Source organism: Nicotiana tomentosiformis, chromosome 2, assembly GCF_000390325.3.
Source record: "Nicotiana tomentosiformis chromosome 2, ASM39032v3, whole genome shotgun sequence".
NCBI lineage: Eukaryota > Viridiplantae > Streptophyta > Magnoliopsida > Solanales > Solanaceae > Nicotiana > Nicotiana tomentosiformis.
In genome coordinates, this window is record NC_090813.1 from 26300899 (window position 1) to 26316729 (window position 15831).

The following is a 15831-nucleotide window of genomic DNA, read 5'->3' on the forward strand; positions in this document are numbered from 1 at the left end:
CAAACTTTCCAAATTCCTAGCCTCAAACTCCAAAATTTCACCTTAAATACACACTAACTAGGTGGGAAAACAAATGGGGAAGCAAGATTATTGATCAAAAATAAGCACAAGGGACTTACCTCAAGAAATGCCTCGAAAATGCTCTCAAAACTCGCCCTAAACCGAGTTTGCAAAGTCAAAAATGACAAAACTCACGAAGCCCTTCGGTTTTAAACACTGCCCAGGCATTTTCGCACCTGCGGAGCCTGGTCTCGCACCTGCGCGCCCGCTGGTGCGGAAATGTGGGCGCACCTGCGAAAACGACTAACCTTGGCTGCCTCCGCTTCTGCGACCACTGGTCCGCATCTGTGCTATCGCAGGTGCGGAGAAACCATCGCACCTGCGACCTCTGCTGATCTCCACCCCTTTCGAACCTGCACTCAACCTTCCGTACATGCGGCCTCGCACCTGCGGCTAATACCCTCGCAGGTGCGATCATACCAGCAAAAGACCAAACTTCAGAAATTTCTCAACTTCCATTCCAAGTCCGTTAACCACCCGAAACTCACCTGAGGCCCCTGGGACATCAACCAAATATACAAACCAATCCTAAAATACCATACGAACTTAGTCGAACCCTCAAACCACATCAAACAATGCTAAAATCACAAATCATCCTCCGATTCAAACTTAAAGAACTTGAAACTTCTAAATTCGACAACTGATGCCGAAACCAACCAAACCACGTCTGATTGACCCCAAATTTTGCACACAAGGTATATTTATCATTACGGACCTATTCCAACTTCCGAAAATTGGAATCTGACCCCGATATCAAAAAGTCCACTACCGGTCAAAATCTCCAAAAATTCGAGTTTCGCCATTTCAAGCCTAAATAAGCTACGGACCTCCAAAACACAATCCGGACACGCCCCTAAGTCAAAAATCACCTAACGGAGCTAACAGAACCGACAGAATTTCATTTTGGAGTCGTCTTCACCCAATTCCGACTACGGTCCAAATCCTAAGGTTTAAACCTCCGTTTAAGGACTAAGTGTCCCAAAACACTCCAAAAACTGTAACGAAACCTCCCGGCAAGTCCCAATAGCAGAAAAAAATATGGGAGAAGCAGTAAATAGGGGATCAGGGCTATTACTCTCAAAACAACTGGCCGGGTCGTTACATAAACAAATTTCCAAATTTTTTATCATTTAGGCATTTTATCAAACACCTAGAGTACATAGCATTTTACGATCTCTAGTAATAGTATTTCTTCATTCAATAATCCCTCCTTCCCACCAACAAGAGATACTAAACTATCCTTTGTCTACAAACAATCTTCTTTAGCACCATTAAAATCATCAATGAACTCACATCCACCCAATTGTTGCTAATTAATTCATTACAAAATCTCTACAACACCCAATAATCTAGTTTACGTATTTATGGCTTCCAAGCACTATCCAATAAGGGCTAATACTTATTTCTTGCTCACATACTCATAATAAATCCATGCATATATGTCTAAGGGTGTAAGATTAACTTTTGGAAGAAATCTTGCCAAAACCCTCTTTTGAGTTCCTGAAGAAATTTTTGAAGATCTAAGAATTTCATGGTGGATTGAGTTAGTTTTAGAGTGGAAATGATAAAATAAAATACCAAATTAGTAGGTATTACTCACCTTAGAGATGCAGGGAGTTGGAGGTCTTAAGAGAGTGAATGAAACCCCCAAAATTCGGTCAAGAGGAATGGGGGAAAATGAACCCCAAAGCGAGTATATAATATTTCGAGCGCCACAGGTGGCGTGTGGTGCTGCATGTGGCCCTGTTTCCAAAACCTCAAAAATCTCAGCGCCAGGGCTAGCGCCCCACACAAGATTATTGTGCGCTGGTGACGGAAAATCTTTTCTATTTCGCTCGGGTCAAGGTTATTTAGGAAACCGCCACTTTCACACAAGATTTATTCAAGAATTTTCCCGAGGTACCAAACCTCAAAATCACAAATCACGTATGGATTCAAGCCTAAGAAACTTATGAACTTCTGAATTCCAAATTCTACATTCGATGCCGAAACATATCAAATCAATCCGGAATGACTTCAAATTTTGCACACGAGTCATCAATGTCATAATGGAGCTGTTTCAAATTTCTAAAATCGAAATCCGACCTCGTTATCAACCAATCAACTTACGGTCGAATTTATGAATATTTCAAGAACTTCATTTTCCAACTTTTCGCCGAAATGTGCCTAATTGTCCTACGGACTTCCAAATACCAATCCGGACATACGCCTAATTGTGAAATCACCATATGAAGTTATTGACATCATCACAATTCCATTCCGGAGTCGTTTGCTCAAAAGTCAAACTTCGATCAACTATTTTCATTCAAGCTTCAAAATTAAGAATTATTCTTTCAATCTAATTCTGAGTCTTCCGAAAACCAAACTCGACCCTCTATACAAGTCATAGCACATATTATGAAGTTGCTCGAGACCTTAAGTCGTTGAACGGGATGTAAATTCTCAGAACGACAAGTCTGGTCGTTACATTCTCCCCTTATTAAACATATATTCGTCCTCGAACATGCCAAGAATTATTCTGAGGACTTCAATTTACTGAGTGCATTTACTATACATATATTCGCGGGTAGTCCTACGTCACCGCAATTGTCATAAATCTGACAACACCATCTTAGTTGAGATTATTTCTCATGTTTACACTTATAAGCCTTAAAATCAAATTTCTTACACTTCAGTAATTTTCCAAAATACATGATTTTTCACATCAACATACGGTATTAGATTCAACCGGCTGTAGCAACTCGTGCCTACTCTCGCACGGCACATTCATATAGCGTGACACATCATACATAGGCCCGTAATAATAACTCTGGCCACAATGGTTGCCCATAATCAATTTCAGCGCTGACAATTAAATTTTATCTCACTTATTTACTTATTAATATGAGTACACACGCAAAATGCATATTCTAAGACTAATACTATATTAAAATCACGAAACCCTTTAACGAAATATTATCATCTTTTTTTACCCTTCAAATTCAAAATTATAATTTTATTTTATTTTTCTAATATTTAGGAATTTGATATCAAGTAAAATTTTAATTATTAAATTTTTTTCTTATTTGAAAAAGTAATTAACACCAAAAAATAAAAAAATTCAAGTTGACACCTAAATTGGAGAAATCAAAGTAGGAAACTAAATATCGTGCACTTTGAACTCTATTAGGTTTAGGAGTCTTCATTATGAGTATAAGCGAATTGGATTTTAAATATTTTTCTTTTATGAAAAAAATATCCTTTGAATTTTGGAAGGGTTGCTTCCCTTCCTTCTCCAAGGAAGTTCAACAAAGGAGGAACAAAAGGCCTTTTACAATATTAATTATAATAACAATCATCCAGAATTAAAAATTACACTTTCTATAAGTTTTGATTTTTATTTATAACGTAAATAAGTAATTTTAATTTATGCATTATATTTAAAGATTATTACATTTAAATTTTATAATAATCACTAGGCTACACATGCGAAACACGTACTCTATAACTAGTTTAAATTTTTAAAAAAACGAATGACATGTACTAAACCAACAAAAAAAAAAATTATGAGTAAAGATAAGATTTTGAAGAATATGTCAACTATATGTATGATCATTAATTTACAATGAAAAAGAAAATAATGAACAAAACAAAGTGAAAAAACGCTATTAATGCGCATTTGTATAATTGTATTCATATATACATAATACATACATCAAATAGATCAATAATTTAAGTCTTTTGAATAGAGAGTTACATCATTCACAACAAACAATAGAAAAGAAATATATGTTGAAGCAAAAATTATTCTCATTCCAAACTAGCTAGTGCTTAATTTGCTACAAACTATACGTCAACATTATACAAAACATTTACACCTATTATGAACCACAAATCTTCCCCCATTACACGAGAAATTAATTAAGAAAAAGAGATCGAGCCTAATTAATGTTTAAAATTGAAAAGATAAATCAGCAAATCCAACAGTTCCCACCATCATATCCAAAAAATGGTGATGATTATTGGTAGAATTAAAGTTAAGTAGAACAGAAGAATCTTCATCAGTTGGAGAATCACAGATCATTTGAGAAACTTTAGGAAAAGTTTTGCATGTGTGATGACCATAGTACGTGACTCGAAATAGTGGCGGATTTTCTTGGATTCTTTGCACTTGTTTGTTTGCTTCGCATCCTTGATCAAATTTATGAGTGCACCTAAAGTAGTTCCTGCATATTTTATTCATATGTCAATCACTATAATTTTCCAAAAACATAAAGAAATTATATATATACAGGTAACTAAAATACGGCTTTCTTGATTATCGACAATTGTGCTTTAAAAAGTGCATGTTTTGGTAAATAACGTTACTATGAAAGATAGCAGGTATATACAGATATGTGTGTATTTTAATAAAAGTATATATTTTGAACGGCATCCTAAGACTCAAATTTTAGTCAATTGCATCTAAATATATGGGTGAAATTAGACATTGAGCGTGCAAATTAGCCCGGACACTATTGTTATAAAAAAATATTTTTATGCTTAAAAAAAAGTGAAGGTGGAGACTCAAACCTTGGATATTTGGCATTGAGAATGTGCTTCTGACCATATTTTCTCCATGCATGGCCATCATCCACTAAAGTTGAGGTTTCTTTAATTGTTGTCTCTAAAGTTTTCCTGTATCAAAAGGTTGAAAAAATCATTTGTTAGAAACTTATATTAAACCTAAAATTTCACTCATCTTAAACTTTCCTAGAAACAGTACCAGGATCAAATTACCCTTGTAAATTATTAGTACATCACTGTTGAACAACAATTCTAAAATAAAACCCATTTTTTTATACCAAAATGCTCTTAAAATATTGTCTTTCACAATTTTGTATTTCAAAGATTGAGTTAAAGTACAACACTGTCAATGGGCATCGAGGAATCCAACCAAATTTCCTACAGTTTCATTTTCACCAACCAACTTTCCTTCTAGTTAACTAATAGCCCATTTGATCCAACTTCTTTTTGGTCAAAAGTAATTTTTTTGCCAAAAGTAATTTTTTTCTAAAATTTGTGTTTTTGGCTAAGCTCTTACGAGGAAAAAAGCGTTTTTAAGTACGTAGAAGCATAAACATTTTTTGAGAAGCAGAAAAAAATATTTCTTTTCTAAATTGCTTTTTCAAAAATACTTTTGAAAAAAATATACTTAGTAACACTTTTAAAATATTGGTCAAACACTAATTGTTGCTAAAAAAATATTTTTAAATTAATTAGTCAAATATAATTTGTTTCTCACTTAAAGCACTTTTAAAAAAATTGAGAAAAACATTTTTTAAAATAAGATACTTTTAAAAGCGTGGCCAAACATTCTATAAAATAAGACGTACATGACTACTAGACAGTCAAATCTAGGGGTGTCAATAGATATTTAAAAATCGACTAAACCAACCGAACTGAACGGTACCGAACCGATTTTTAAGTTTCTTTTAATAAAACTGTAGGTTTTTATATAAATGTATAATCGTACCGATAATTAGGGTAGTTTTTATTTTATAAAAATAAACCAAAAAAATACCGAACCGTACCGAATAAATTTACATGTGAAAAATATATTTATATATTAAGTTTTAAAATAATAAAGCATTAAATTTTTCCTTGGGTCTTGGAATTATGAAAACTATTATAAGCCGACATGTAATTAAACTCAAAATCCTGATTCTCAAACCGATTATGTTACTCCTATTGAAACTAAATTATTTTCAACATATTCACTGGCAAGACACAAGGTATTGTAGCGATTATAAGTAGCAAACTACAATGTATTAAATATGTTTCATTTCGTATGATTTAGATTTATCTTTTTAAATATTTAATCTTCTATAGATTTTATTCTTGAGTCACAGTCCCAGTTTGGTTAATATCTTTCCACTCGTGTGATTTATATTTTTTTATATTAATTTGCTTAATTTTTTTTACGCTATTATAGAATAGTTGATGGATCTATACTCTAGCCATCTTTCATATTTTCTTAATTCATCACCCTTTATATGTAAAAATATCTAGAGAGTTTTGCTAAATCCTATAAAAATAAGTATGTTATTGCATTCTACTTCTACTAGTGACTTTTACATGATATTTAAAAAATACCGAAAATTAACTGTACAAATACCGAATAAAAAACGATATGATTGGGACGATTTCAAAAAGTCTAATTTTGGTCATATATAATAGAATAATTAAAAAATTGATATAATACAAATTTTACAAAATAACCGACCGAACAGAACCATTGACCTCCCTAGTCAAATCAATAGAACTTGCTAAAACGTGTGTCACTACTCGTAAAAAGCCTATAATACCCTATAAGATACCGAGTTATAAGTACTAGTTCATTTATTCCATTTCACATGTCCCAGCTTTTCTTTCTAGTTTATTTCAAAATAATACTAGTAACAACTTTCTATATATATATATTTAAAAGCTTTTAATTTAAATTTTTCGTTTTTACTTTTAACAACATGCTTTCGTAGCCATAAAAATATTATAGTTCTCTCTCTCTCAATTTATGTGACACCTGTTTTAAAAATATTTTTTCTTACCGAAAGAACTTGTCTACCTCACACAAAATAGGGATAAGGTCTATGTATGTATGTTCTACCCTCTCCAAAGCCCAATTGTGGAATCATACGGATATGTTGTTATTGTGTTATCTCAATTTATATACTCTATCTGTTTCAATTTAGATGACACTCTTTCTTAATTAGTATGTTTCAAAAATAATGCAACATTTCTACAATTGAAAATAATTGAACTTTAAACTCTCCATTTTACTCATTTTACCCTTAATAAGAAGTTTTTATAGCCACACAGATGTTATGGTCCCACAAAATTTTTACCCCTTAAGCTTTTAAGGTCACAAGTTTCAAAAAAAAAAAAAATTTCTTAAAACTTTGTGCCGAGTCAAACTATCTAAATTAAAACGAATGAAATAACACTTTTTTCTTTTTATTCCATCCGAATAAAAAATGACACACTCCTATAATTAAATATAATTTATTTTAAATTTTTTATTATATTCTTAATTAGATAATTTATAGTCATATTTCTAAGGATGGTTTTAAATCAAAGCTTCAAAACAAATTTATGCTCAACCAAATACTATCATATAAAATGAATTCGAAATACTAAGAATAGTAAAATCACCTTCTTTTGTAGCGTCCTCGTCGATCTTTCAATGACGAAGTCTTGCAACTACCACTTGAGTCTTCAGTTGACTTCACAATTTGAGAAACTTCACTGCATTCGTTAGATCTTAGTATCGATAAAGTCTCACAGAATGAACTCATGATTTTGCCCACCAAATCCTCAGTCAATACATCTCCGGCATCTGCTTCGGGTTTCTTTATCATTTCTCTTAGCCGGCGCGTGAGTTCCCGGCCGCGATTCAACTTTTCAGTTACCTTTTCCAGATCAGACTGTGTGTAATTTTCAGACTCCATTTATTACTACGTTGCTATTTGATGAATTAATTAACTAACACTGAGAAACAAGTGAAGAGACGTGAAGGCTTCATTTATAAGTAAAAGGATTGATTAAACTTTAAAGGAAAGTTGCTTGGAAAATTCGTCCTTAGCTTGTGGAAAGACAAAACCCACGCGCATTGATTGAGATCGTTTGTTTATTTACTGTTGTGATTAGACAGTTTTGGTTCTGGTTCTTGAACCTACAACTATATTGGGTCACTTTTACAATTAAAATCAAAAGTCGAATTAAAAATTTATATTTAATACTAGGTAAATATATACAATTTTGAAATTATATATCGATGCCTCGTGCAGGAGCGTAGCTAGGGTGACAGTTGAGGGTTCGAATGCTCAAAAATTACGCTGTATATATAATGTCAAAAATAAATTTATGCATAAATAATATATGTTAAATTTCTTGGCTTATTCGTGTGTATACTTTTTAATATTTTGAATGCCTTTAGTAAAAATTTTGTTCCGTGACTAGGCTCGTGCCAAAAAAACTAGGTTGATTGTGAAGATACTAATTATTTGATCTGCTTGAAAGTATGGATTCGACTGAACTCATTAAATTTGATTCAAAATTTGTATAAATGTTTTGAGAAATTTATAAAATATATACATATAATAAACTTCATAACTAATACTCCTTCCGTTTCAATTTAGATGAGATAATTTGACTCGGCACGGAGTTTAAAGAAAACAAGAAGACTTTTAAAATTTGTGGTCTTAAAAGCTCAAAGGGTAAAAGCTTTATGGGGTCATGACATTTGTGTTGTTATAAAAGTTTCTCATTAACGGTAAAATTGATAAAATAAAGAATATAAAATTAAATTATTTTTAAATTTAAAAATATATTATTTATTTTAAAAGAGACTAAAAAAAGTACTAGTAAATTTTAAAATCAATTATATTGATGGGATAGGTTACGGTCGCCATTAAGTAAGAATTACGGTCTTGCGATATTGGTGGAAATTCTCCCACAAAAAGAAAAAATATGTGGTCACTTTTGGCTTTGCAAGGAAATGGATAGAGATTTCATACGCGCTTTGAAGAGCGTAAAAAAGGTTGCCGATGACGTTATTCATATGTTGTCAGCCTAATATCGTCATCCACTCCAGCGGTACTAATGTCTACTATAATTTTTAAGTGACGCTTAAGAATAATTAATTAGTGGTTTAGTCAAGAGCATAAGATGGAATTCGAGGTGTGGCACTGCACTTCCTTATCCTTGGAAATTGGGGACCACGACAAATATAAAAGACATGCCTCATAATTATAAAAAATGACATAGTAGTACCTATGGTTTTCATACATGCTTCTTCCACAGAATTTCGGTGGCAATGTGTAATTAAAAAAAAGGGAGAGTACTGATTTGGATAGACTATAACATAATTAAGTATTAGCTAACGTAATAGTATATTATTCCCTTTGTACTGTTTTATATAACGTTGTTTGACATAAGACTTTTGACATTTAAGAACTTGTGATCTTAAATGTATATAATATGACAGGGTAAAATTTTAATTTCAAACTTAATAAATTACCAAATATAAAAATGTATTATTCTTATGCAACATACTAGTAAAAAGAAAACAGTGACTTATAAAATGGAACGACAGAGTAAATATTTACTATTCCCTTAGATCCATTTTAATAAAATTTTTGGCCTTTTTTTGTGGTCCACAATATTTGATTTTTTTACATATTAAGAAGGAATTAATTTTATTTTTTCAAAATTTCCCTTGCAATAAAGAACCTAGATCCTAGGGTATTTGTTATATTTTCAATGAACAAATTAAGATTAACATAGTTAATTTTATTGTTAATTAATATTAAAAGATAAATTTTTTAATATGCATAAAAAAAATCAATTAAAATTGAACCGGATGGATGGAGTAATGACATCTGCAGAAGATCCGTATTCCACCAGAGGGTGTGTGACCATAGTAGACACTGTGGTGTTTTAAGCTTTCTGACCATAATTGTATTATTTCATTCAACATTTGACCTTCACTAATTAATGAGAACTAAATTAGTCATGAGGTTAAGTTAGAATGGATTAGAAATCTGAGAAGATAATATTGGTTTTAGTGGAGCATCATGCGATGACTCGTGACATGATGCTCCCTTGTAGACGTTAGGAAAATATTCCACCAAATAAAAGAAGAGAGTTCCAATCACTTTTGAGCCACTAATTCCAGGAAAGGTAGAAAACAAGATAAGATTCAAATTCTTTTTGCAATTTTGTTCCAACGGATTAAATGCGTCACAAGATAAAAACTAAAACACTAGGTTATTTCTTGTCATATGTCTAAGTTTTAGTGAACAAAGTTATCTGATACCTATGTTGGTGAGAGATATCAAGTACCAGTGATATTAATCGAGGTACATACAAGTTAACCCCAACACCACTGTTATATATAAAAAAGGGATCATTAATCTTGGTGGCGGAATGGAATTACCCAGCCTACTAGTGATATTATCTGCTTTAGGTCTAAACCCGCACGACTTTAAAACACATCACTATGGTCTATGTCTTATACACCCAATATCTCACCCGCGTTTTATCGATGCGAGATTCGCCTAGAATATCACATATACCCCCTTAAGACCCAGCATCCTTGATGAGGTTTGCCCACCATCGCATAGGATGTCATATATACCCCCTTAGGACTCATCGTCCTTGCTGAGGTTTTTTCCACCATCGGTTGCAAGGGAAGTGACTCTGATACCATATATAATAGCAGTAGTGGAGCCAGGATTTTCATTAAGGGGAGTCAAAATATAAAGAAACAAACTTACCAAGAAGTCAAGGGGTGTCATTATATAGTACATATACATATTTTTAAAAATATTACCGAGTTATACAGTGTAATTTTTCAACGAAAGGATGTCGGTTGACACCCCTTTGGGGCATGTGGCTCCTTCACTGTATAACAGCCTAACTTACTAGTGATATTGTCTGTTTTGGGCCTAAGCACGTACGGTTTTAAAACGAGTCACTAAGGTCTAAGACTTATTAACTTATAACCTAGCCAGTGGCGGAGCTACAGTGCTTCAAGGGTGATTAGGCGCACACCCTTCGCCGGAAAATTGCACTGCGTATATAAGTAAAATGTTGTTCTATTTTAATATATACAATAGCTTGCACACCCTTGACACAACCGGGTGAGGTAGCCGTGATAAAGGGTGTGCAAAATTTTTCACTGATTGTAGGTTGGAATCTCAATGCAATCTTTTGGTACAAAACCCATTTATTTTATATTATTATATTTTCAAGAAGCAATATAAGTGTAACCTTCATATCCACGTTTTCCTTTCCAAAATAGAAGTGTCGTTCTTTTCCCAATCCCAACCAACATTTGACTTTTTTTTTTCTTTTTAATTTTTCAATAAATAAATATTAAAGATCATTATTTAATTGAAAGCTACTTAATAAAAATTTCTAAAAGCTCTTTACTAGACCTAAACCTAACCTTTTCAAAATAGAAAGTAGAAACACAGAAGATAGAAACAAAAGACCATCCCTTGCTTTTTGCCTTGCTAGCCTGCTGCGTTATTGTTGTCCGTGAAATCTTCCACTCTAACTCTGAATCTGATTCAATTTCAGGTTTGACTCTTATGTCTTTCTCTTCTTTCTTTTTTTTTTTCTTAATTTATAATCTAAATTTTATTGTTAGAGTCTTTAGAGATTGAAAATTTACTAAATATTTCTAAATCTCTTAAAGAATTTACAACTAGAATAAAATAACTGACACCTAGATGACCCGATTCATCATTCCTGAACATATATTTGTTCTTTAAAAAAGAAAATAAGAAAAACTTTGGTGGATGTGTATACGAATTTGGGACATAGTTTAAATTTTCAGATTTTGATTTTCATCATTCATTATATTATAAAGGCATTTCACATGGCACGCGTTGGATACAGTAGAAGTTAATTATGGACTTCTTCTATGATGATAACTCTCTGAAAGGATACTGATTAGGAACTATTTAATTTATAAATGTTTCCTTCATGATGCCTAAACTCATATTTAAGAAGAAAACTTGTATATTGCTCTTGGATCGTGTGGATGTGTTTTATAAGATTATTGATTGGCCACTTCAAGAACTTAACGGCCGTTTCAATGAGGTGACAAGTGATTTGTTTCATGGATTGATTCATTTTCTAGTTTTGACATCAGGAAGATAGTGAGAATGGTTAAATTATATCCTGATAACTTTGATGAATTTAATTTGGGTGTCCTTGAGAATCAACTTGATAATTATATTATGTACGTGATATTGATCAAAGGTTCTCCAATTGAGGTGGACTTGGTGAACTTTCAAATAAACTAGTTGAGACTGGCTTAGTGAAACTTGCTTTGCTTTTGCCAGTTGCCACTGCAACCGTTGAAAGAACTTTTTTCTGCAATGAAGTTTATCAAGAATGACTTGCGGAATCGAATGGATGATGAATTTTTGGACGGTTGCATAGTGCCTTATGTAGAAAAAAAAAGTATTTCGTACTATTTCTAATGAGGTTATTATAAAAATATTTCAATAGATGAGACCTCGTCGAGTATAATTATAATAATATATTTAAATTGTGCTTTTAATAGTAATATTTTTTTGTTGATTCCTTTATATTGGTTTTGATTTATACAATAGTTAATTCCGTTAAATTATTTTTATGATTTAGCTAAATATTGTGTATTTTATTATAAAACAATTCGGTGCACCCATTCATAAAAAATTATTTACTTATCCAAAGGTTGAACACCCTTCGTGAAATTTCTGGCTACGCCACTGAATCTAGCATCACTCCCATATTATATCGGTGTGGGAGTGACCTAGAATATCACACGAAAACTCCAAAGAATCTCATCCAAAAAGGTGATGTATTATATATTATATACCAATTTCATAAAAAAAATATATTATATGATACGTTGTATACCATATTTATTAGTAGTATGCATCATATAAACTAAAGTGATATTATACAATGAAGGTATATTGTATAATATACTATACCAATATCATATAAGTTTGTATTATATAATATACTATATACGATATTTATTAACAATATGCATCATATTTTTCTTCTCAATGTACACATCAGATAACTAAAAGTGTATGTTATATTGTATACTTATGTACCATTTTCACATTAGTTTATACTATATAATCAGAAAGATATATCATTAGGTGAGAGAGAATCTCAAGGAGAGATTTTAGGAATTAAAAAGTTGTACATAATTTAATTAAAAAGGTAAGATTTTAAAATAAATTATACTAAAAGTAATTTTGTTAAAACAGTTGTAAAAAATATAAATAAGTCTTTAAAATGGAATATTGGAGAGTGGTAGCTACTGCCATTGTGTCATTTTTTTAAAATAAATTGTTCCAATTACTGGGTTGTATTCATCAAAAAAGTCAAACCAACAATAAAAGAGAGGTGGATGTACACATCCTTACCTCAGCTGCCACTGCCATTGTGTCATAAAGATTCAAGAAGAAACAAATAAATAGAGATGGTCACTTTGGTCTCCAATTGGCCATTACTAGATAACCCGGTGCGGCCAAGTATTTACCTACTATATCATAAAATTAGCTACATGAATTTGGAAGTATCCAGTGATAGGTTTAACTTTAAGTTTCAATGATAGCAATATTATCTTATGTTATATTTGCAGGACTAACAAAAAGGAAAGAATGGAGATGCTCAGCAAGATGCGATTGCTACAGGATTCGAAATAGCAAATAATGATCAATCAGGATTCGAATGAAGATGTTGTTGCTACATCAATGGTCAATCAAGAGAAGCAAATTTATTCGTCCTCAATCAAAGGAACTCAGATTGCCAATCATGGATACTCAAATCAAGAAGCTCGCCAGCAATTATTCTGTGTCCAGAATTAAGCTCACTCCAGGCGTAAATGGCTCCTTAATTCAAGCTATGACAAGGAAAATCACAATCGAATTTGGACTCTTCAAAGAGCAGGATTCGAAGAGGCACCCCTTGGGTCAAAACTCTTTTGCAAAGATCTCGTGCCTCTGATTTCGCTGAAGACTCAACGACTTTTTTCTCTCCTATAAGAAGGCTGATACTTTCAAGAAGAAGACTTGCGCAACTACATACATTATATTCTAAGTCCGTCTACTTCTTAGTTCAAACATTGTAATCTTTAGTTATCAGTGTCTCAAAAGATAGAAAGATCTAGAACACAAAAGAGAGTTGTGTCAATTACTTAGAACTCAAGGGGTGATATTGTTCGTTAGTGGTGAACGCGTTAAAACCATATGTGTTGTAACATTTTCAAAGATCTTAAAGGAACCCTTGTGACCCAAGAAAAATTGGATGTAAGTACCACAACGGTACCGAACCAGTATAAGTTATTGTGTGTTATTTACTCTTCTTTACTGCTTACTTTCATTCTGCATTGTGATCAGTCAACTAATACTTGTGTTAGTCGACTTATTTTTAAATAGTCAGCAATTCATCCCCCCCCCCCTTGTATGTTCAATTGGTATCATAGAAAGGCTCACAATCTTGCCTAATCGCTAGTGAGGAAAAGATCATGGGATCCAATACTGTTGTTGGTGCTCGCTTTTAAGAAGGAACCTCTCAGGTTCGACCCCCTTACTTTAACGGTCAGCATTTCTCTCACCGGAAAGTTCGCATGGAAACGTATACTATGTCATATGACATCAAAGTATGGTGTGTGATCAAAAAGGGAAATCTTCCAATTCCCCCCAAGAAGGATGCAAACGGTCAAGTCATCGTATCTATTGATCCTCTTGACTTGGATGATTACACTGACGAACAAGTTGTTTTCATCACTGTTAATGCAAAAGCAAAAAATCTAATGTACAATGCTATCAGTGGAGAAGAATATGAAAAGATATCAAGTTGCGAAACTGCAAAAAAATGTGGGACAAACTGGAAGTCACTTACGAAGGAACCAACAAAGTGAAAGAGACTAGGATAAACCTCTTGGTTCGGGACTATGAGTTATTTCAAATGAAGGATGGTGAATCTGTAAAAGAAATATTTTTCAGGTTCAGCAAAATACTTGGAGACCTCAAATCATTTGGAAGACCTATTAAAAGTGGCGAACAAGTTAGAAAGATCCTCAGAAGCTTACCTACAATTTGGCAGCCAAAGGTCATTGCGTTGGAATGTCAAGATCTGGACAAAATTTCCTATGATGAGCTCAGAGGTGATCTAATTGCTTTTGAGAAAACTCATCTTGACAGACAAATTCAAGAGAAGAAGAAAACTGTTGCTTTCAAGGAAACTGTGGCTGAACCAGAAGAAGAAGAAGAAGAAGAAGAAGAAGAAGAAGAAGAAGAAGAAGAAGAAGAAGAAGAAGAAGAAGAAGAAGAAGAAGGAGAGCATGAGGAAAACATAGCAATGCTATCTAGGGTAGTATCTAATATGGAGGAGGAGGAGGAGGAGGAGGAGAACAAGATGAAAATATTGCAATGCTCTCTCAAGTTATAACCAGCATGATAAAAAGAAACAGAAATAACAGAAGAGGGAAGTTCAACTTCAGGAAAGGAAGGATGAGCAATGAAGCTGATAAAAATGATGGAAGGTGTTACGAATGTGGAAAGTTTGGTCACATTCAAGCTGACTGCCCGGAATTAAAGAAGAAGCTTAGTAGAAACATGCAAAAGAAGAAAGCTTTCGGAGCATGGAGTGATGAGGAAGAATCTGATCACGAGGAAATTGCTAACATATGTGTCATGGCTCTAAGTGACAATGAAGATTCAGGAAAACTTGGACTAATGGCAGACAACAACGATGAGGAAGACGACTCAAGAGAACCTCGTTCAATGTCAGATGAAGGAACTAGTGAGGTACGTACTCCTTTATGCCCTAATTGTTATGAACTTCAAGAATTTATTGATATTGCTCTTGCAGACATAGAAAGAGTAGTAAATGAGCTCAGAAGAACCAAGAGAGAAAAAGAGAGAGAGAAGAAAGACTGGACCTTGAAACTAGAAGCGTGCGAAATTGAGCGTGATATGATTCAAGATGAAGTAAATGAACTCAAGCTTCAATTGAATGGCTTGCAAAAGACCACGAGTCTCAGTCCAGTCAAGTCAAATCAGACTGCTCATCACAAGAAAAAAATCGCTTGTTCTTTTTATGGTAAAAATGGCCATAGTACTAACAATTGCATGAACAGAATTAGAGCTGAAAGTAGTACTGGTAACTCTAACATCTCATTCTTCTCCTATTGTGGTAAAAGAGGTCACACCTCAAATCATTACAGGTTCA

The 15831-nt window shown here is 33.0% G+C and overlaps 1 protein-coding gene across 1 annotated transcript; it reads right to left on the bottom strand.

Annotated features, from left to right (window-relative positions):
- Positions 1 to 3833: 3833 nt before the first annotated feature.
- Positions 3834 to 7587, bottom strand: LOC104084485 (WRKY DNA-binding transcription factor 70-like). Its single transcript, XM_009588358.4, has 3 exons — positions 7231 to 7587; positions 4612 to 4716; positions 3834 to 4265 (listed from the first exon to the last, which is right to left on the bottom strand). The coding sequence occupies exons 1-3, from the start codon at positions 7524 to 7526 to the stop codon at positions 3992 to 3994; spliced, it is 675 nt and encodes a 224-aa protein (XP_009586653.1). The 5' UTR covers positions 7527 to 7587; the 3' UTR covers positions 3834 to 3991.
- Between the last annotated feature and the right edge of the window lie 8244 nt (positions 7588 to 15831).